The 21,948-nt window shown below is 37.6% G+C and overlaps 1 protein-coding gene across 1 annotated transcript in view; it reads left to right on the top strand.

Annotated features, from left to right (window-relative positions):
* nlk2 (nemo-like kinase, type 2) overlaps positions 1-21,948 on the top strand; it is a 54,267-nt gene that overhangs the window by 10,715 nt on the left and 21,604 nt on the right. The window contains exon 3 of the mRNA XM_048612344.1: positions 4,735-4,790. Coding sequence (XP_048468301.1) covers positions 4,735-4,790 — 56 coding nt within the window. The remainder of the gene's footprint in view (positions 1-4,734; positions 4,791-21,948) is intronic.

Here is a 21,948-nt window from a genome sequence, read left to right as displayed (position 1 = left end):
CCTTGCCAACTGAGCACCGCATAAAAGAAAATTAGAGTCCCATGTGTAATATTCAGCGAACACAACACAAGGCTCAACTGTGGTGCTCCTGTAGGTCAGTACTTTGCCTGTTATGAAGAGGCTTTTGACAAAAGCCACAGTTAAAATGCTGGAGGATTGCTAGTGCCTATGGAAACTGGGGTCAGCATTTTTTTTGTTTTTTGAGATTTTCTCGGCTGCTTTCTGATTTTTGGAATGTATCTTTTGGCTTTTAAAGGCTCTCATTTTCATTCTCTCAAACTCATTTAATGGGTGAGGTCGACATGTAACAATATCTTGCGCAGAAGCAGAATTCATCAATATCTTCTTCAATTATCAATTCTTGATTAAATTCAAAGCCACAACGCCCACCTCACTTTCTTCTATGTAAATTGACATAGACAACGGGCATACATGAACAAAATTCTTTCAAAATTACAGACTCAATTCTGCACAAAAACCAATCATCTTAAACAAACCTTCCATAGATAAAGGAACTTACAACTAATATGTTTCCATTGCATATACCACCAACCTGTTAGTTGTTACATTCCCTTGACTGTTTTAATTGTTAGGTTCATGTTAATTTCTTCACTCTAGATACCTGGCCTAGCCTGTCTAGTTGTAAAATATATTGTAATTTGACTTTAACCTTTCATGAGTATAATGCCCCAGATTTTGCAGTCAAGAGTAGTACTACTTACACCGTTACACTGTCTATTTTAGACTTTCTATATGTTTTTGCTCTGTTTTTTGCATAGATTAGACAACCAAAGCAGTGCATTGCCCTGTAAGGGAAACCTTAATCCATTTGAACAGTCTATATAACTGTATCTCAGCCAGTTAGAGTTAAGGATTTGTGCTGATACTTGCAGAATCTGAACCAGGAGGCGCAAGTTTAAATAGTTAATTCAATGTCAGATCATGTGTAAAGTGATACCAAGATGGTAGGGAAAGAGAAGTGCAGAATTGTTTGATTTTTTTTTTAATTTAAAAGCGTTATGATCCAGGCTTATGTCAAATGAGATCCCAGAATGAAGCCTGGCTTGATAGATCCTATATTTCTGTAGTTGGTTACTCGCTGAAATGTATGTCCTTTGACAACAAGACAAAATAACGTGCAAAAAGAAACAAAGCTATATGTAAAAAGACCGTTAAATCTTAAAACAAACACATAGACAAGATTTCCACTTGTTTCCAAATATTGTCCATTTCAGACACTGAAATATCACATTCATCTTTGCTTTTTAAATCTTTCTTCACTGACATTTCTAGTTTCTCTCCCTTGGGGTTGCTGAGATATCTTTAAATGATTCCCTTGAATCTGTTAGCACAAACTTTTCTTAATGGAGGATTTCTATCCAAACTCTCCTGGCTTTGAAGCTTTACAGGTTATAAATCATTTATGATGAAGTGACTGGCTCCCCTGAACTGAACTGGAAAATTTCTTGGTTTTCCTTCTTGGAGAAACTAGTCTACATTCAGAACTAAAATGAGTTCTTCTGACTAAAACTTTGAACTTTCTATTCTGAAGTCAAATCTGAATTAATTGTTTTAATATGTTTATCTGATTTTTTTCCAGAAAAAACAGATAAACAATCTAAACATTTTATCAATTTAACACCACAGGGGTTCTCCCAGGCTTTGACTGCAAATCTGTGCCGCTTAGAAATAATGTATGTAAGTCTGTCCAAATGACTCTGATGTTTTGCAAAAAAATTGCCTTCAAAATCCGACTAGAATCCATTTGCCTCTATTTTAAAACCAAAACCCAAAGAATTTTAAAAATACATATTTGTACAGGTATGCATTGTACATATTTTGCAGTATTTTCTAAAATTTTCAATAATTAAAAGCTAGAGGACTGCAATTCCAAATTTGTTGATTTTCAGTATTGGATAAGTTGACCAATAATTAGGACTTACAAAATTACTTTCACCTGGAATGACTAATCTTTAAATATTTTTGGAAAGTTTAGGGTATCAATCATGTAAATCCTGCAGCTTTTCCTTTTGTATTTTGACCTGGTGTGTCTTAGTCTACTATAACAAAGCTTCTGGAGGAAGGAGGCAAGCCTTAACGGTCTCTTCCTGATTTATTTATTAACTACGTATGTGCATTTGTCAAAAGCTGCTGTGTCTTTCTCTAGGTGGCAAGCACTGATAACTCCTATTCGTAATTACAAAATCTAGGCCAATGTCTATTGGTTAATCAGTTTCAGCATAGGGAACAAGTATTTGTTGCAGTTGTATTTGTGAATTGCATGGGAAAATGTTCTGACACTGAAATACATCCAAGTTTTTTTTTAAAAAATGAGTTTCAAATCCTAGCCTATATAAAAACTGTGCAATTATTTAATGTTAAATTATAAATCTGAATTGTTGAAACATATCTACCAAATTTTATAAACTTTTCGTAGATGTCATTGCATGCCTTTTTTATGGGTTAAAAACTTTTGGAAGATGCAAAGAGCATTTAGAACTCCAGCTGTTAACAATAAAATGACTAGCATTTGCAGATTGTCACAGCCTGGTGATCTTTAGTTCAAGGATGTAACATGTTAATCTTGTATTGTTAAAATAAGTGTTTCAGTTATCATTGTAATAATAGGCAACATCACAAGTTTTAAGCTTGGAAATGCAGAATTGAAAGCCTTTTTTTAAAAGCTGTTTTCAAAAAAAGGAATTTACTTTGTGCTTTTAAGTTGTTATTTATATAAAGGCTTTGAAAGTAGCTAAAAGTAATTCTCAGATTATGAACTCAGTTTTTAGATGTTTTTAAACATTTTAATTTCAACAGTACTGATGGCACCGGAAAGCAGGTCATCAAATACCACCCAGAGGAGATGTCTGAAACAGCTGTGACATATGGCTGAGATGTAGAACTGATCTTTGTGCCACAATATGCTGAATATAATTTAGCCTTGATCGTTTATTTGCATTTTTAGTTTTTGTTCTCTGTCTCTATAGCAGTAGTTTGATGTAAAGCAATTATTATAAAGTCCTAACTCAGAAAATTTATCTCAATATTGCTTAGCCAAGTGAGAATTTTATAGGATATTCAAATTATTGGATAATGTCATATAGACTGATGTCTGATAGCAACTGATTTGAGGTTGCCCAGTCTCTTGTCTCTAGTAGTTAAGTGCTTTAAAAAAATCTCTAGTCTTGGTCTGAATCAGGCCTAACCTTAAGAACTGAAACGAAAATATGAAACTCCTACTTTTGGTACTTTCAAATAAGAATGATGCAATGGCAATAGTAAGTTTCCTTTGGATCCAATTTGAAAATGGGTTTTAAAAAAAAATTCCTAACTTCTGTTCTGACAGTTGTGATTAACATGTTCTATTGTAATCACAACCTGACACTTGAGTGATTGAAACATTTGGTACTTACGTGCTGCCTTGGTACTGGATGAAAGTTTTTAATAGATTTTTGCAAAAATGATTTTTTGCACACCAGGATTGACCACTGAAGTGCTTTCCTCTCCCTGTTGTGACCAGTCCAGAGGCCGTTACTATCCATATAAATTCCATACTGATGAACCTTCCAAGGTTTGAGTATTATATTGTTATGCCATGATTTATTTGAATGTAACCAAATTATTCTATATTAAGATTGCCAAATTTAAAAGTGAAGCTTGAGATTTGTAAGCTTTTTTGACATGACTTAGCATCTGTCCTGCTTAACTGTTTATAAATAGATCTATCAAGTTTGTTACCACCTATAATTTCAGCATCTATAAGACCATTTATTTTCTCTTTTTATTCAATTGTTGAGATACAGTCAGTTTGCCAGAAGTATTAAAACAAGACCCAAAGTGAGTGATCTTTATTATTTACTGTTGCCATCACAATTGGTCTGTTTGTCCTATTAAATCTGCACCACAAAAGAAAACTGAAGTCCAATGTGTAGTATACAGTGAACACAACACTGGGTTCAGTTGTGGTGCCCCTCTAGGTCAGTACTTTATCTCCTATGGAGAGTCTGTTGACTAAAATCGCTAATTGGAAAACTCTGGGGGGCTGCTAGTACCTATATAATCTAGGGTCAGAATATTTTTTTCTTGAGACTTTCTCAGGCTACTTTCTGATTTTTAGGGCATACTATTTGAAAAAGGAGCCTTTAAAAACTACTCTCAAACTTATTTAATAGCTGAGGCTATCATGTCATAATAATATCACTGGTATTTGGACTTGCACAGAAATACAATTCATCAATATCTTCAATTATCAACTCTTGATTAACACAGACACAACACAAACATTAATTTCTGTAATATCACAATAAAATGATATAGACAGCAAACATAAGTTAACAACAAAATTCTTTTCAAAATTACAGACACAATTCTGCACACAAAAAGCTATTATCCTAAATGCACCTTCCATAGACAAAAGGACATTACAGCTAAGTTGTTAACACTAACCTCGTAGTTATTGCTTTCCCTTGATTATTTTAATTCTTTGATTCAATTTAATTTCTTCTCTAGATGTAAGCTTTTAAGAAACTAGCATTTGAACCCAAGTCCTTTAGTCTGTCTAGGTCTAAAATAAAATGTAATTTGACTTTAACCTTTCATGCATTTAATGGCCCAGATTTTGCAATCGGAAGAGCAGAGCCACTTATACACTTATGTTGCCTATCTTAGACTTTCTGTACATTTTTGCTGTTGTCCATTTAATGAACACTAATTTCATTTTCTGTTTTGTTTCAGGTACTCTCTGCGCTTGATATACTCCAACCTCCACACATTGACTACTTTGAGGAAATGTATCCTACCAGTCAAATTTAATATTTGCTAAATTGCTGTAAGTTTTTTTAGATGTTTGTCATTAATATAGTTTGGATTTTATTGGAAAACCTTTCTTGAAAACTAAATAGGTTATCTATTTGTGAACCTTAATATTGCAAAAAGTTTTTCTGATCACTTGCTGATGACTTGTATTGTTTCATAATTATTACAAACAGTGAGAAGAAGCCAAAAGACTTTTGACAAACTAACAATTTATACTTGTGCTGTTTTTTGGTCGGGCAGGGTATCTGGTATATTTTTAACTTTTAACATCCATTCCAATTTGGGAGAGAAGGCTTCGATCACAAAACATGTGGATTAGAACTGCTCAACTCAAGAAAGAGAATTTCTCCCTGGATACGGGTACTTAATATATTTACTCTGGAGCTTAACAAGTACACCTGACCCCTCCGTGTGTACTTTTTCTTCAGATTATCATGGGTGTGTTTTCCCATGTTGATTTTTGCGTGGTGCTGTAACACTTCAATGATTTAACCACTTAAATTTCCACAGTTAAATGGCAGAGTACAAATATATGATCAGCATTGTTTAAAGTAAGTTGAGATCATTCCCTACCAGAATAAATTGTGGAAGATTATAAAAATTAAACTTTGAGAAATGTGAGATGTAAAAGTCAGCTGCAAAACAGATGGCAATTTAAAATGCCAAAGTGCATGATCAGTGAGTTTACGGTATACGTTGATTCTTTTAAAATGGAGTGAAAATGTATGTAACGGTTATAATTAATATCAATGTATTGGCTATATTTCAAGCAATGTCAGTGTGGCAGTCATGCTGCTTATAAATACTTGTGAAGAATGTTTCGGTTCCCTCCCCATTCCGCCCTCTCTGATTACTGAAAATAAAATCATATTCTACAGCACTTTTTTTAAAGGAGGTAGTTGCTCATCTTGTAGTGTAGTCTGTGTAGGGCCAAAACAAACAGTAGAAAGGACAGTCAAAATGAAAAAAGGCAAATACATCAACTGTTAGGGCTCTTGTGGCACTGTGTGATAGTATCCCTACCTCTGGGCCAGAAGGCCTGGGTTCAAGACCAACCTGCTTCAAAATTGGCTGATTTAAAAAAATCTATAAATTGTTGTTTTCCATCAGTATCACTCTGCTGTTGGCAAAGCAGGGAATTTAAATTTATTATGAATATGGAATCATGAAGAGCGCTTATAGTATGCATTGCCTGAACCAAACATCAATTGTGAACCTGTTCCACTCTGCCGAGTGTCAACTGTACCAGCAAAATTGTCAAACAAAATCACAATGAATTTATTTGCAGTCAAAATCCCAAAATGTCAATGCATTCCAGTGTACATGGCAATGGCAAATTAGTCATGTGTTCACTTATCATTATGTAATTTATTATAACAGAGCAAACTTTATTTAAGAGACTTGCAAGTGAAGACCTGAAGTTGGAAACAGGACTTTTTATATATACAAATGCAGCCGTTAACACAGTTTATCCACTCAGCAGTGTTGCATTTCTTGTGATAAAAAGTAATCTAGTTCTATTTACTCACCCAGTTCCCATTCTTTTTATCACCTCTACTTTCATCTACCTATTCAATCTAGTCTTAAATCAAAAGGAAAAACTGAAACACTTGGATGTTTAAGACGGCACTTTCTTGGAAAATCCAACATCATGTGAACTGACATGAAGTAAAACACACTGTCTGAAGCTTACACCTTCCAGAACCAGAGCCAGTTCTGATGAAGTCACTGGACTCAAAGTTGACACTTTCTCCCCACAGATGCTGCCAGATCTGCTGAGTTTCTCTAGCAATTTGTTTTTGTATGGTTTATCAACATTTGACACCTTTTTACATTGAAAATATTCATCATGCTGTGCCTATGTGAATAACAGATACTGCAACTGTTATGATCATTAAAATGTGTGCTTATGAATCACATTTTAAGATGTAACTTAACTTGCTGAGTTACTAATAGGTAGTCAAAACTATTTGTGCTATTTAGAATCGAGCAAGGTTGAAGAGCAGAAGGTAATGGAAGTATTGTTGCAGACCAGGAAATCTGGAATGTGGAGAGGAAATAAGCACTGAAGAAAGGTGGGAATTTAAATCAGCAGTGTTAATGCAATTATGTGGGAAGAGAAATGTTGGGATTCAGTACCAGGGATGACAAATGCAACTGGAAGGTAGTTAAAAATTATAGAAGTGCAATGAAGTAAAGCACATCAATGAGGGAAAATAGCAGAGGCATTTTCGGGTCTAGGGTCTTGTGTACAGAGCTCTTAAGTTTGAAGAGGAAGGCTAAAACATGCTTCTTTGTGTAGCAGTAGGAGAGCACATCTGCTATTCACTTTGTTGTGTCCTTTACTTCAACCTTTTTTTATTTTTTAATGGGATATCTGTCACTAGAAGGCTTATGTTTGTTGCCCATCCTTGTACTTACTGCCCCCCTCCCCAACGTTTCCATGCTGTATGACTCAGTGGTGGACATGCTACCTTTTTGAATTGTTGTTAAATCATTGAATCCTTTAAGGTTGAAAATTTTGGAAACCAGAATTTTAATTTCAGATGATTAAGGTACCTGGGGTAGGTACAGTGAACAAAATCTGCACTAAGTGGTGCTGTACATATTTTTACATTTATTTTCTGAATGCTTAAAATGTTCTAAAGAAGTAGTCCTGTGTGAGCAAAGTACTGCATTTGACTGTTTTATTCATGGGCTGCACAGAACAAATATCTTTCTCTTGAGTACTTTGAACTGAACAAAAGCCAACAAAATGCTGAGCATTGTAGGCTCAGTCCCTTCAGATCACAACTGGAGAAACTGTTAAGCCTGAAATATAACAATAGCTGTATGATATTGCTGCAGAATTCTTGAAAAGAACTTGGCCCCTGTGATTGTGTCTAGCTGACTGAGTTCTACAATAATAAAACAAAGAACTGTGGATGCTGGAGATCTGAAACAAAAACAAATAGCTGGTGAAACTCGGGAGGAAGCATCCGTGGGAAGAAAGCAGATAAAATGTTTTGAGTCCGGTTTCGAGTCTGAAGAGTCAGTGGACTTGAAATGTTAATTCTCCATTCTTCCCACAGGTATTGCCAGACCTGATTTTTGCCAGCGATTTTTGTTTTTGACTCCATTTGTTGCAAGAATCATAAGCTCGGACTCCTGAAGTTGTGTGCATAGCAAAAATTATCATTCCAAAAGTTAAAAGATGTCACGTTGGCAGCCAGCTATCTATATATTTCTCTACTTTGTGTGCTTTAAGATCTTTGTCTTATCCTGCGATGCATATCCGTAGACGTACAGACCATCCTTAATGTTGACCGAGTTGATTTTTGTGAGGAACGCAGCACATGATCAGGTATTGGCACTCATACATACACTGAAAATGGTTTCCAAAAGAACCTGAACACAGATGTAGTGCTACTGGAATTGCTGGAGAGAATCTGCAGGTCTGGCAGCATCTCTGGCAACAAACAGTTAACAATTCAAGTTCGGTGACTTCTTCAGAATTATTGGTAGTTAGGAAAATCTGGTATTTATGCCAAAGGTGAAGGCGTGCACTAGCGAGGGGAAAGATGAGCTGCTAGGAGGAGACAGCCCAGAGAGAGAAAGATGAAAAGGATAGGTAAACTAAGAGATAATGGATAGCAGGCTAGAATAGAAGAAAAGCTGAGTAAGAGATAGTAAGAGCTAAGAATGAGAAACTGGGTTAGCTGTACTGAATGCAACCCGTGTAATGTGCTTGGAGTACCTGGGTGACTGTGCTCAAAGCAACCCTGTGATAACAGGACCAAGTGAGCTACTTGACCTCTCAGCTGTCAATGATTGAAAATTGAGCCACCTTCAGCTGTCCAGAATGTTTTCAACCCTAACCAGGAGAAATGTCAAAAGGTACTTGAGTTCATTTTGGATTTGGGAGAAAGGGCATGGATAAAACTGCTTCATCATGCCTCATTGCTAACCTCATCATTGTTCAACAAATATACACATCAACTGCCAGCAGCCGTGTCTTGTAAGGTCATTCATGCTGGTGACATCTGTTGTGGCTCCCAAGCTCCATTTTTCTGTACCCTGGACCAGATCCTCGATGAATATTTTCAACGTTGACAGATTACTGCAGTACATGGTATCTCATATGCCACTGCTTTTAGAGGTGTTCAATGTAGTCCACCTCTGCAACACCAACAACAAAAAAAAAATTGCACATCTACATGGATGGACAGAGAATAAAGAATGATTTCAACTCAAAGTACTTAAAAGTGATGCTGGATAGGACTTTGTCCTTCTGAGAACATATGAGGGAAAAAAGGTCAAAACCATAAACAACTTAATAACTAAACTTGCTGGATCTATATGGGATGCTGAATTACACCAAACCAGACCTCAGCTTTTGCTCTATTCTGCTCTGCAGCAGCATACTGTGCACCTGACTGACATTGGTTATTACTCATGTCTTGTTGATACTTAGTTGAATATAACAATGTGCATCATAACTAGAATCCTCCACTCAGCACCTCCCCAGCTTTCTGTTCTTGTAAACAGTAAGCTCCCTACATCCTCTGACTGACAAAAACCCATGAGCTGAAACCGTCTGTGCTGCACTTCCCATGCCACTAGGTAATGACCTGTTTAATCCATCTACTGCACTCCTTCCATCTCAACACCCCATTGTAAAACAAGCTGCCAAACTCAATGTGACAAATACCGTCAGTCAAATGGTATGCTTTGAACCACCATGCCTGGAGTGGCACTTTTTAAAAATCTATTCAGGACAAGTTAGGGTCCCTCCACAGCCGACCTCCGTACGAACTCCTTAGGTACTTGTGAAGAGGCACAAACAATAGTGCCTGCACCTTACCAATGAGTGTCCCTGCTGCAGACTAACCACTTTAAATCCAAATATGAAGATGATTGGTTCTGGGATTTTCCATCACTAAGTAAACAAACTTGAGTATTGTTTCTGTTTGTTTGTTTGTATTTGTGAAAGTAGTTTTCTGCTTGTGTAAAACATTACAGCCGAATTTAATTTTGTCTCAGCTGGTTTCAGTCTCAAAGCAACCAATATACTAGTATACAGTTCTCTAAGTGTCAATGCCACAGTTGCTATTCCCTAGTGGCCATCCATTTATGAGCCAAGAGAATGTTATTGGCATGATGTTCGACTTTGGAAGCATCACAGTTGAATTGGTATTTCTATTTACCTGACATGCACATATAACTATCAGGCAGGATCCTGGAGTAGGGACAGTGGTTGATTTTTCTGCAAGACATTCTCCTCACCACAGCTAAGATGTGCTTGGTTGTTGACAGACTAGTTGTCATACTTGCATTTCTGTGTTGTCTGAGGTCAGCTAATTCATCACAAAGCATGACCAATATTCCCCATCAAAATAATCAGTGAGATTTTGTTTTTGATATTTTTAGTCAACCTAGTCAGATATGTTATGACACACCTCTGAAGCAAGTGGGACTTGAACCCACATCTTCTGGCCCAGAGATGGCGACACTATCATTATATCACAGTATTAAATTGGAACTGGCCTTTGACCACTCCCACTCTGCAGTTTCCTGAGTAAGCAATGTGGAATTTGGTCAGAAGTCACATGGCGTCAGGTTACAGTCCAACAGGTTTATGTGAAATACCACCCCAGTCCAACACCAGCACCTCCACAACCTGGAATTTGACACAGTTTTTTTTACACCTCATCAGATCACTATAAATCAGTAACTGAAAAATTGACATTGTTCATCCTTAACCAGCTGATTCTATGCAGTTACTGATTTGGCCAACAAGAAAACCTTCTCTCGTTATTGAGAGAGGCTTAAAGAAAACTGGCTCTGATACTAAATGTATTATTTTCCTGTTATCAATAACCTGTTCAGCTGATATTCCTGAGTTTTCTCTCATGCTTCTTCTATACAAATCACCCTGAGGGATATTTGTTCTGGAAAATTGAGCACTACCCATTTCAGACCCTGCATTGCCCCACCAAGTGCTCAATTTTAGAGCTCCACAGTAAAGTTCCCTCCAGTCAAAAGTGAAAAAGTGTGACCTCGTAATACCATGCAGATTCGTTTTCAGTTAACTCGTGACAAAACAACTGATTCTGCATTAACTTTTTCCACTAGTGTGCTTTTGTAATCCAGAGTAAAGTTAGTTCCAATTCATGCAATGCTCAGTTCAATGGATTTCTGATTTGACCTACACCCTAACAAACGCATGAAGAATTGTTAAATGCAATGGACAAGGTTTTGTGGTCAGCGGTGCTCATCACTGACCTTCAAGAAGGCTACAAAGATCTGTAAATCTGAATTTTACCTTTTGGTCTTCAATTAATTTTCTTTCGGCATCAGCTCAGATTTTTGGTGCTCAGCATTAGTGGTGCCATTGAGCGGGATAAGTAGCAAATTACTTCGCAGAATTCCCAGACAGCAAGCCAGGAAGTGAACAGAGATTATCCTTTACTTTTTTTTTTAAGTTTAGTCAGTGCTTTGTTACTTTTATTGTATTATTTTATCTTGAAATCTGACATTTTGCAGCCATAACATTAATTGCTGTGGGCTAGAAAGTTGTTCAGCAGTAATTATTATAAACTTGTACGTCTGCCTTTCAAATCCTAGTTACATTTCAATGAGTATTTTCAAGCTGCTTACTGACTAGCATAAAAGTGGAAGTTTGTGTTGTTATTTAGTCTATTTTACTTAAAATTACAAAGTTATAGATGTGCTTGTTTTCATCTACACTATTTTCAATGGTTCGTATATTTTTCTGTCATGGGCAAACTTGGAATTTTGACTTTCTGCCCGAACATTAATAAATATCTTTGAATAATTGAAACCTAAACACAATCTAGCTGGGCACCAAGAGTAGCATCCTGTCCATGATCCCTCCTTCAAATAATAAGGCTCTGCCAACTTCCGCCTAAGTTAATTTACCTTCAGTTCCATCAGCTTTAACTTTAGCTAATAGTCTTTTTTGAGGGACTTTATTAAATGCCTTCCAAAAGTTCATACACATACTTACCCTTATCTGCTACTTTAACCATAATCAGAAAATTGTCAGGCTTGACCTACTTTTCACAAATCCATCATCCTCTGATCAAAAGATTTTCAAGATGTTCAGCCACTCTATCCTTAATTGTTGACCCAAGTAGTTTCCTAACAACAAATATTAGGCTAGCTGGTGTAAAATACTCCTTGCTTCCTCTCCTGGCACTAACAGTGGATAAACTGAGTTTCTGAAGGCCCTGAAAAGTGCTGGTAATGTCATGTGGTAAACAATTGTGCTTTGTGTTGATTTACTTCAAAAGTAAGAGTTGGGAGATGGGTCTGGGTGGAATGTTCAGAGGGTCAGTGTGGACTTGTTGGGCTTAACAGCCTGTTTCCACACTATAGGGATTCTATGATAATGAACTGTAAGTAACAATGAGATACAGGGAATGAACTGAACTTCAGGAGCAAAAATTGGATTCATTTTAAAGTTTATAGCATTGGCTGAATGTGTCATAAGCTTAAAATTCCAATGTGCATCCCACCCCAACTGTAATTTAGAATAAATTATGCAAATACTTAAGAATTTTTCATATACTTATTCATTTATTTGGTCAATTTATTTGGTTAAATGGAAATAAATTGTAAACTTGCTAAGAATCATAGCAGAAGTCCATTAAGTGACTGTCCCATCCTCATTACCATGAGGACCCTAAATAGATTGTTAGTGTAATTGAAGTATCTCAAAAGTTTGAGCAGCAGATGAAACTAGCTGATTCATGCTGTTAATGTGTAGTTCAAAATGTGTTCATCATTAACTGGATGCTGCTGTCAAGCCAGAATTACCTTCAGTCCATCACACACGAGTAATGTTGTATATGCATTTCACTGCCAATGAAGATGCCAGGTATGTCTGTTGTACCAAAGACTTGTGGACCATATCCAACAGTACATCTCTTCAGCGGTTTGCAACTAGATACTGACAGTATGCTGTCCTCCCATGCTTGCAAAACTCTCAACATTGGAAACAATGTTAGATGCAATTCCCAATTGGACACCATTTGCTGGATAATGGAGTGTCAAGAACATGCCGACAACAAATTTAGGATTACCAGTTGTGTATGCAATGTGTGCAACTGTAAGCTACATGTATTAAGATACCAAGCCCTACCCTTTGCAGACAGCAAGGACGCATTCTCACACTGTGTCTGTTAGACCTCAAGATGATGGTGACTACCATCAATTCTCAGGACAATGCTTTTTACCAGTGTCAACTAGCTCGGTTGAAATTTAAACCAAGCCTAGCAGTGAACTGTCAATCATAAACTAGTGCACTCAAAGCTCATTAGGGAACCAAATATCCTGATGAATGCAGGATGAAAAGCTACAAAATGTGTCTTTTGGCAGCAATACACACACAAAATCATCCTACGATTTTTTTTTTCTGGTTGACCTTTCAAAGATTATCATCAGGAACAGGCTTGAAGCTGACATTAAGGAAGTTGAATTGACAGACAGTTGCAGTGACACTTGTTAAGTGCCATGAATTAATGCCTATATACTCCATTAATGTTTATTTATGCTCCACTCTCTGCTTTAGTTGGTTTCTGATCCAGCAGGTTTGAGACAATATTTGTACACATTTAATTTCAATTAGAATCACTGGAAGTCTAACAATTAGTTTCTAGGGACCGCATGCATATTTTATTCAAGACAGTTGTGAGTTTATAATTCAAATCCTGTCTATTTTTCATAATACACGAATGCCAACAATTAGGCTATTAGTGCCTCAAAGTGTCAATAATAACCTGTTTGAATTCTGTTCTATACAACTTATTTGAATATTTGTGTAACAAAGATACTGAGATAACAAGGTGTAGAGCTGGACGAACACAGCAGGCCGAGCAGGAAGGCTGACGTTTCGGGCCTAGACCCTCCTTTAGAAAATCTAGGCCTGAAACATCAGTCTTCCTGCTCCTCTGATGCTGCTTGGCCTGCTGTGTTCATCCAGCTCTACACCTTGTTATCTCAGATTCTCCAGCATCTGCAGTTCCTACTATCTCTGTAACAAAGATACTAACGTGTTTACAAAACACGTGCGACATCCATTTGTACACAAATTCTCCTTCTACAATACAAAGCATTCTAACTTGTATTTGATTTGTCCTCAGCTGTGCAAGAATTCAATTGTATTAGCATAATACAATGTAAAAGAGCTCTAGTTATTGTGTATGCAATTTTTAATCATGAAACAAATTAGTTTTATATAACTTACTTTGGAAGGCATTCAACTATTCCAAATTGCAAAAACAAGGGACTTCAATAGAAACTCATTGCAAAATACTAGCTGATAGCATCCCACAATCCATTTTAGAAAAAGACATCAACAAAAAAAAAACCCAACATGTGCATAATTTTTGCTGCCATCAGCTGTTGACAAATTCAGGCACCTTGTACCACAGCCTCTTTCCCATTGGTAAGGATGGGAGAAGAAAACAAAGGAGCTGTGTCATAATGATCTAATAGCTGCCAGTGGTATTGGCAAAGTACTAGAGGAGGTTACCTACATGCCTCTCTTCAATGATGACATGTAGCACATGGAAAGGGGGAATAGAGGGAAGGTACAATAAAAACTAGCAGACAGAAAGTTCCAAAATATTAAAATGCCTTTTAAAAACTTGCAAAAAAAAAGGAACAACCAACACCATTGCTTCAAATGCTCCAGTTATAAAGTTTCTACTTTAATGTCAAGAATTCACTTGAACTATTGTACCCTACTTTCAAGTTCATGTGTCTAGATATTGCTGTTTATTTCAGTCCATTTTTGAATCATATTAACAATCTTATTCAAGTTAATACCTCGAGTAACTAATAGAAGAGAAAGTAATTTTGAAAAAAAACCCATCTGTGCAGAACGTTTTCCCTTTAACAATGAGATACCAGCAAGTATTGGATTTGTTATTGTACTAATTTATCCACACTTCCTACTGAACATTTTGAGATTCTTTCTCCCCGCCCCCAAATTTCCAGAAATCTAGTTTAGGATCTACAAAACAATACTACTAGTCTCTGGAGTCATGTGCTTTCTCTATTAAATAATCTTTCAATGTCCAGAGATCAATATTAAGCACAAACTATTATAAAGCAATAAAGCAAGCTCAACTGAGATGAGGTCTTGTACTTTAAAATCTAGCACACCATGTTGTGTCAGTCCTACAGTGAGATCTGGAAATGGGCTTGATTTCTTCCATAGTTTAAACAGAAGATTTATCTGCCATTTTTTCTGCGAAATGACAAAAATGAATGTTTCAGAGATGGCACTGGACAGAGCCAAAAATTTAAAGTATTGGCTAGCTAATTTAAAACCTCATTTAAAGTAGCAAATAGCTGAACTTTAGCCTGCAGGTAAACATCAACAATTGTTTTTGAATTGCTGATCTGAAATCTATTCTCTGGAAAGGTCTGTAGTCACAAGCATTCAAATCACATGCAAATATTTTATTACATTGAATCCCTACAGTGTGGAAACAGGCCCTTCGGCCCAAAAGTCCACACTGAACCTCCTGAGCATCCCACCTAGACCCATCCTGCATAACCTATCTAATCTACACATCCCTAAACACTATGGGCAACTTAGCATAGCCAATCCCCCTAGTCTGCACATTTTTGGACTGTGGGAGAAAACCAGAGCACCTGCAGGAAACCCACGCAGACATGGAGAGAACATGCAAACTCCACACACAGTCACCCGAGGGTGGAATCGAACCCAGGTTCCTGGTGCTGTGAGGCAGCAGTGCTAACCATTGAGCCACTGTGCTGCCCCCAGTTGTGAATCTCGCCTTTGTGAATTACAGGGTATAGCTCTCTTTCAGAGTATTTAATGTAAAATTCTAGTTTTGTTGTCAAAGCGTTGAACTTCTGGGATAATATAACACAAATCTGTGCTGTTCATAAAGTATGTTGCTCTCTACCAGTTATGCATCTCAGGAGATTGCGAATGGGTTTTTGTGTGCATCTTCTGTACTGGTGACTGTAAGTTGAAGTGCCATTGTAACTTCTCTTTATAAAAGTAAATTCTGAGTCAGAGGCTTTATGCTCAAGTCCCATTCCCAGGACTTGAACACAAAATATTGAAACTGAAAGCCCAGTGCAGTACTGAGAGAATGCTTTTTGTTGTTAGGCAGATGGGCTCATCTCTTTCACTAATTTGAAGAGGAGCCAGGGAGTTATCCTCTCTCTCTTCCCCACACAGGCAGATTATCTCATTCTCAAGATGCTTTTGTAGGAGCTTGCTATACACAAATTAGTTGTCGAGTTTCTTACATTACAACAATGACCCCAATTCAAAGGCATTCATTGGTTGTAAGGAGCAACATATTTAATGTTTTTTCTTAAATCCTTCTTTGTCATTTAAATTTCATCTTTTACTTAATGTTAACTTTGCACTCATGCTTTTATGATGAGTGCACTGTTAATTAAAGATAGCGAGAAATCGTGAAAAACTGAGTTTTTTCCTGCTGTCAGCAGTTCTTGCTGTAGTAGCTATAACTTTAACAGTGCTATTTTTAATGGCAATGAAATCTGAAATGTTATAGCAAAGTTTAAAAATCTGAAACTCTACCTTTTTACAGAAATAAATACTTTAACAAAATACTCTTGGTATAAAACTACATCCTGTAATTCCCATCCTAAAAAAGGTATACTTTTATGACGCAGCCAGTGACCTGAGACTAGGTAGATAGGTTTCTAGGAAAAAGAAACCATATTGTAGAAGGAGCTTTGTTAGTTTCATCAAAAGTGGAAAATTAAATGCTCAGGCTAAAATGTAAAATTTTGAATGTTCAATCTATAATTTGCAGCAAAAATTATTTTAATATAGCAATTCTATTTTTGATGCTGAGTTATGGTGATAACAAATGTGAGATTGGAAATGATATTCATCTAGTTGCTCTAAATTATTTTAAATGAGAATTATGGGTAAATGGTCGAGCAATTTATGATCATAGTGTAGAAACATTGGAATTGTGTTTAAATGTGCAATTCTGACTTCCATATTACGTGAATATTAATGTTTGATTCTGGAGTTTGCATAACGAACAGTTCTATTTTTGGATTACTTTTAAATTGAGTGATTTTTGAGTTTAATACTTCTGAAACATAGGGAAATTTAATTGAATTTTATTTGTGGATGTAGCAGTTATGACACTTGACTAGCTACCCAGAGGTTGTGTTCAATTTCCACAGTGGCAATTTGAGAAGTTGGCTTAATAAATTGAGCAATTGTGGACCAACACCTGAAAAATATATTTGAAAGCTGCCAGATGTTTAACAACTCAGCTGCTTTACAAAGTACCTTCAGGGAATGGAGTCTACCACCCAGCCTTGTCCGACATATTGTTACTAGCATGATCCAAGTCCAGGCAACAAAAAGACTTGGCGACAGGTTTGTGGTTCAAGTAGCCAGTTGGCTGGAATGATAAATTAGGACATTCTGACATTGATATGATAGAGTTACAGACTCTGATGGTTACAGCTGACTCATTGTATCATGAGTTTGTCTTTGCAAGTCTTTAAGCCTGTGCTGATTTAAGTAGATAAGACTTTTTTTAATGAGAGAGACCTATGCAATTTGCCATAAACTTTGATTTTAATTATTTCAATAAATATTAATGTTCATTTGAAAATGGATTATACCTGTATTGGTGTGTCGAAAACTGAGATGTTAGTTATTAAACCACCAAAAGAAAATCTGACTCTGTTTTTAGGTACATGCAATTACATTTACTCTCTTATATATTGAAAAGGTTCAGTTCAATCTTACAGGAAATTTTACTGACAATAACTGCACCTTTTTGAAAATTTTGAGCTAAGGTTTCTTTTGCTGCTCACAGATTAAAGGAGTACTTGAGCATTAAAATTACCAAAAAAAACTTAAGTATTGCTGTGCATTTCTTTGTTTAAATTACATTTTAATCTAAAATAAGTTGGCATGTAGTTTTGAGGCTTTTTAATTTGTTTGAAATGCAAGTGCATTAATCTGCAATACAAAGCAGAAAGAAAATCTGTTTAAAATGTTCAAAATCACTGAAGCCAGGCCTAGCCAGTCTTATTAAACTGTAGAAGCATTTTTTTTGACAAAAAAAGTCCTGTCAGACACCATCTGTTCATGGCTGGTGAATTCAAGCACGAGAAAATTGGGAGCACAAGCCAAGCCCTGGCTCTTAGTCCAAGTTTCAGATTCTCATTAAATTATCCAGAGGCAGTGAGCAGGGAGCTGCTGTTCAAATTAATGGCACCTCAAAGCTCATGTGTGTGTAGCAGTTTCGTGATTAAACCATGGGTAGTGCAGGTGTCTTTTAGCCTTAATCTAAGAATTGTTATGACAGTTAGTTGGGGGATCAAGGATGTTGTATGCCAAGAATGGAAATCTTGTAGCATTTTCAATATGTGGCAAAGTTTAACAGTTGGTTGAGATTTTCATTTCATATTTTTCTTAAAAAGAAGTGTTAGATGAATGCCTTAAGATTTGGAGCATTTTGAAATTATTCCCATGTATAACTTTCAAACATGTGATTTGCTAAATTCAGTGCACATATAGAAGACCTTCTACTTGGGATATGCTTGTAGCAATTGTGAGCCGACATTCTAAATTCATTATCTAACAGGCCAAACATACCTTCCAGGTGAAAAAGCATTTCTCTCAATCCAGTCTCTTGCATTTGCTGCTCACAATGTCATCTCTTCTACAGAAACAAAACGTAGACTGGGTGACCACGTTGCAGAACATCTACATTCTGCCTGCAAAAATGACCCTGAGCATCCATTTGCCTGCCACTTAGACCTTCCATCCCTATACATGTCCATACCCCACAAGGACTGCCTACAGGCCCTCAGTTTCTTCCACTCCAACAGTCCCATTCGGTACCACCTCCACCTCAGCGAACTAGTCCTCACCCTCAATAACTTTTCCGTCAATTCTTTCCACTTTCTTCAAATACAGGGGGTTGCCGTGGGCCCTAGCTACGCCTGCCTGTTTGTCGGTTATGTTGAACAGTCCCTCTTCAGTACATTCACCGGTACTGTTCCCCAACTTTTCGGTTGTAACATCGATGACTGCAGCGGTGCTGCATCCTGCACCCAGGCTGAACTGGAGCAGTTGATAGACTTCAACAACTTTCCGTGATGGCCTCAAATTCATTGGTCTGTCTCAAATGCCTCCCTCCCCTTTCTTGGCCTCTCACTTTCCATTTCTGGCGACAGTTTACATACCAACATTTAATAACTCAGCTGCTTTACAAAGTACCTTCAGGGAATGGAGTCTACCACCCCAGCCTTGTCTGACATACGCACAACTCCAAGCTCTCTCAAAAACCGAAAACTGCGGATGCTGTGAATCAGGAACAAAAACAAAGTTGGTGGAAAAGCTCAGCAGGTCTAGCAGCATCTGTGAAGGAAAAAACAGAGTTGACATTTTGGGTCCGGTGACCCTTCCGATTCTCTCCACTCCCCCCTCCCCAAAACTTAATAAAGAAAGGGCCCCCATTGTCCTCACTTTTCACCCTTCACGCCACACTCCCCACCAACCACCCGGTACCTTCCCCTGTAACCGTAAAAGATGCGACACCTGCCCACACACCACCTCCCTCACCTCCATTCAAGGCCCTAAACAGCCGTTCCAAAAGAGAAAGAGCTTCTGCATCTCGTCCAACCTAGTCTATTGCATCCGGTGCTCCCAATGTGGTCTGCTTACGTCGGTAAGACCAAACATGGATTATGTGACCATTTTGCCAAGCATTTCCATCTGGCCTGTAACAGCCAACCTAACCTTCAGGTCACTGCCCATTTCAACACCGCGTCCAACTCCCCCGTCTGATATGTCCTACAGCCTGGAGGACTCAACATTGAGTTCTCCAATTTCAAATAAACTTGCCACTCATCCCCCACCTCCCCTTTTTAGCCCCATCTCCTCCCTTCCATTCCACCTTCTGACCCTCCTTTCTAGCAACCATCCAGGTCATATCTACCACCAGTGTCCACCTATCACCACCATTCCACTTCAACCCCTTCCTCCCCCTCTTTGTCTATGGCTCCCCCTACCCCCGCATCCAGTCCTGAAGAAGGGTATTACCTGAAACGCTGACTGCTTCTTTCCTCCGGGTGCTGCCTGTGCCTGGCCTGCTGTATTCTTCTAGCCTCCTGTTTGTCTATCTTGAATTCCAGCATCTGCAGTTTTTTTGGCTGTCACTTTAACACACCACCCTGTCCCCTCGCCAGCATATGTCTCTGGCTCGCTGCAGTGTTACAGCAAAGCTCAGCGCAAGCTGGAAGAACAACACCACATTTTCCATTGGAAACCCTGTAGCTTTCCGGCTTCGCATAGAATTCAATAATTTTAGGCCCCGAACTCTCCCATGTCCTGCCCGTCTACCCAACGCATCGGGCCTTATTATCACATTGTCTGCCATTACACATTACCTATTATTAACCACTAACAGTCTCCATTAATGGCTATTCACACTCCTAGCCAGATCGTTATTCACTCCTTTGTCTGTCCAACTGTTCTTCTCTCTCTTTTTGGGCTCTATCCCCACCTATCATTTACTCCTGAACCCTTCCCCCCCCTACCCTGTCTTCTGGATATAAACCAAAATTTTCCTAGCTAGTATCAGTTTTGAGGAAGGATTGCTGGGCTTGAAACATTAACTGTGATTTCTCTTCACAGATGCTGCCAGACGTGCTGAGCTTTTCCAGCAACCTCTGTTTTTGTTGATAAATTCATAGATCAATTTGTGAACTTGTTCAACTGGACTGCAGTGCTTACAAGTTTGCTTTGTAATGAAGTTATGCATTTGGAATGTCACAGCTAATGTTCCCACCAAGTTGTACAGCAGCATGAAAGGTACTAAATAAACTTTATTCTGTAATAATGCGTATATGAGGCTGTGTGGATAACTTCAGGGAGCTGTGGACTGGAAAAGGCATATCGTGCAGAATAAACTGGCTTTTACAGTAAACATTAGCCATGACTACTTACTATTCTAGTTACTGGGCCATTTTTTAAAAACTGTCATTGTGAGCTGTATTTGGAGGATTTAAATATATGGTCATGTATTTGTTGCAAAAATAGTCCAGTAGCATTGACAGTAAAATCAGATTATCCAGAATTATGTAGGTGGCTTATGAATGTAGGAAGCTTTAGAACTAATAGTTGGTTTTACAGTTTTTCACTGATTTTTGTGTTGTTTTTATAACAATTTATACTGCTTTTTCATGGACTTTAACTATAACTTATAACCTGGACTGGCTAATGACAAACTCCACAACGGCATTGAGATTTACTATCCTGCCAGTTGCTTCATTCAAGAAGTAAAAACAAATGGCCTCCATTTTGAAGTTAGCATCTAAAATATATATAATGAAGCTTCATTTTGGATATTATGAAAAATACAGGTGTGTGTGTGTGTGTACCTTTTAAGTTATACAATTTAAATGCACCTTGGGCACAGGGCTGCCTCCTTGCACTACAAATTGTGAACTTGTTTGTTTTGAATTATTTGTAGCATTGAACGTGGTTTTCTTTTAGCCTGAAGTTGACTGTTTAAACAAAATTTCACATTCCTCATTTGGGCATTGCTTCATTGCATGTGAGCTTGTTTGAAATTGTCACACATTAGCTTGTTGATATGTACACTTGTTTCAAAAGCATTTCCTCTTTTCTAAGCAGCTTTCCATTTAAAGCAAAAATCAATTAAATCTGGGATAATAAGGTGTCGAGCTGGATGAACACAGCAGGCCAAGCAGCATCAGAGGAGCAGGAAAGCTGATGTTTTGGGCCTAGACCCTTCAAATTCAGTTTAAGCTTAAATTTGTGAAGTAAAAAAGAAACGGTAGTCAGCAGGAGAAGTGAAGCTAGTTTTTTTGGGGCCTGGAAATTAGTATGTAATGGTTCAGATAAGGCACAGTTGACTAAGTGAGAAAAGCATGTTTAACATCCATGCTAACATTGTTTGGCTCGAGATCTGCAGGTTATTCAAATGTAGTGAAGCCTAAATTCTCAAAATTGCAAATATTCAGGTAATAAGATGACGATGAGCTGCAAAGAACTGGGAAAGATCAGTCAAGTCAATTAGGGGCGGCACGGTGAAGAAGGGTGTAGGC

The sequence above is a fragment of the Rhincodon typus genome, chromosome 26, assembly GCF_021869965.1.
Source record: "Rhincodon typus isolate 14 chromosome 26, sRhiTyp1.1, whole genome shotgun sequence".
Taxonomy (NCBI): domain Eukaryota; kingdom Metazoa; phylum Chordata; class Chondrichthyes; order Orectolobiformes; family Rhincodontidae; genus Rhincodon; species Rhincodon typus.
This window is presented reverse-complemented; position numbering and strand designations above follow the sequence as displayed.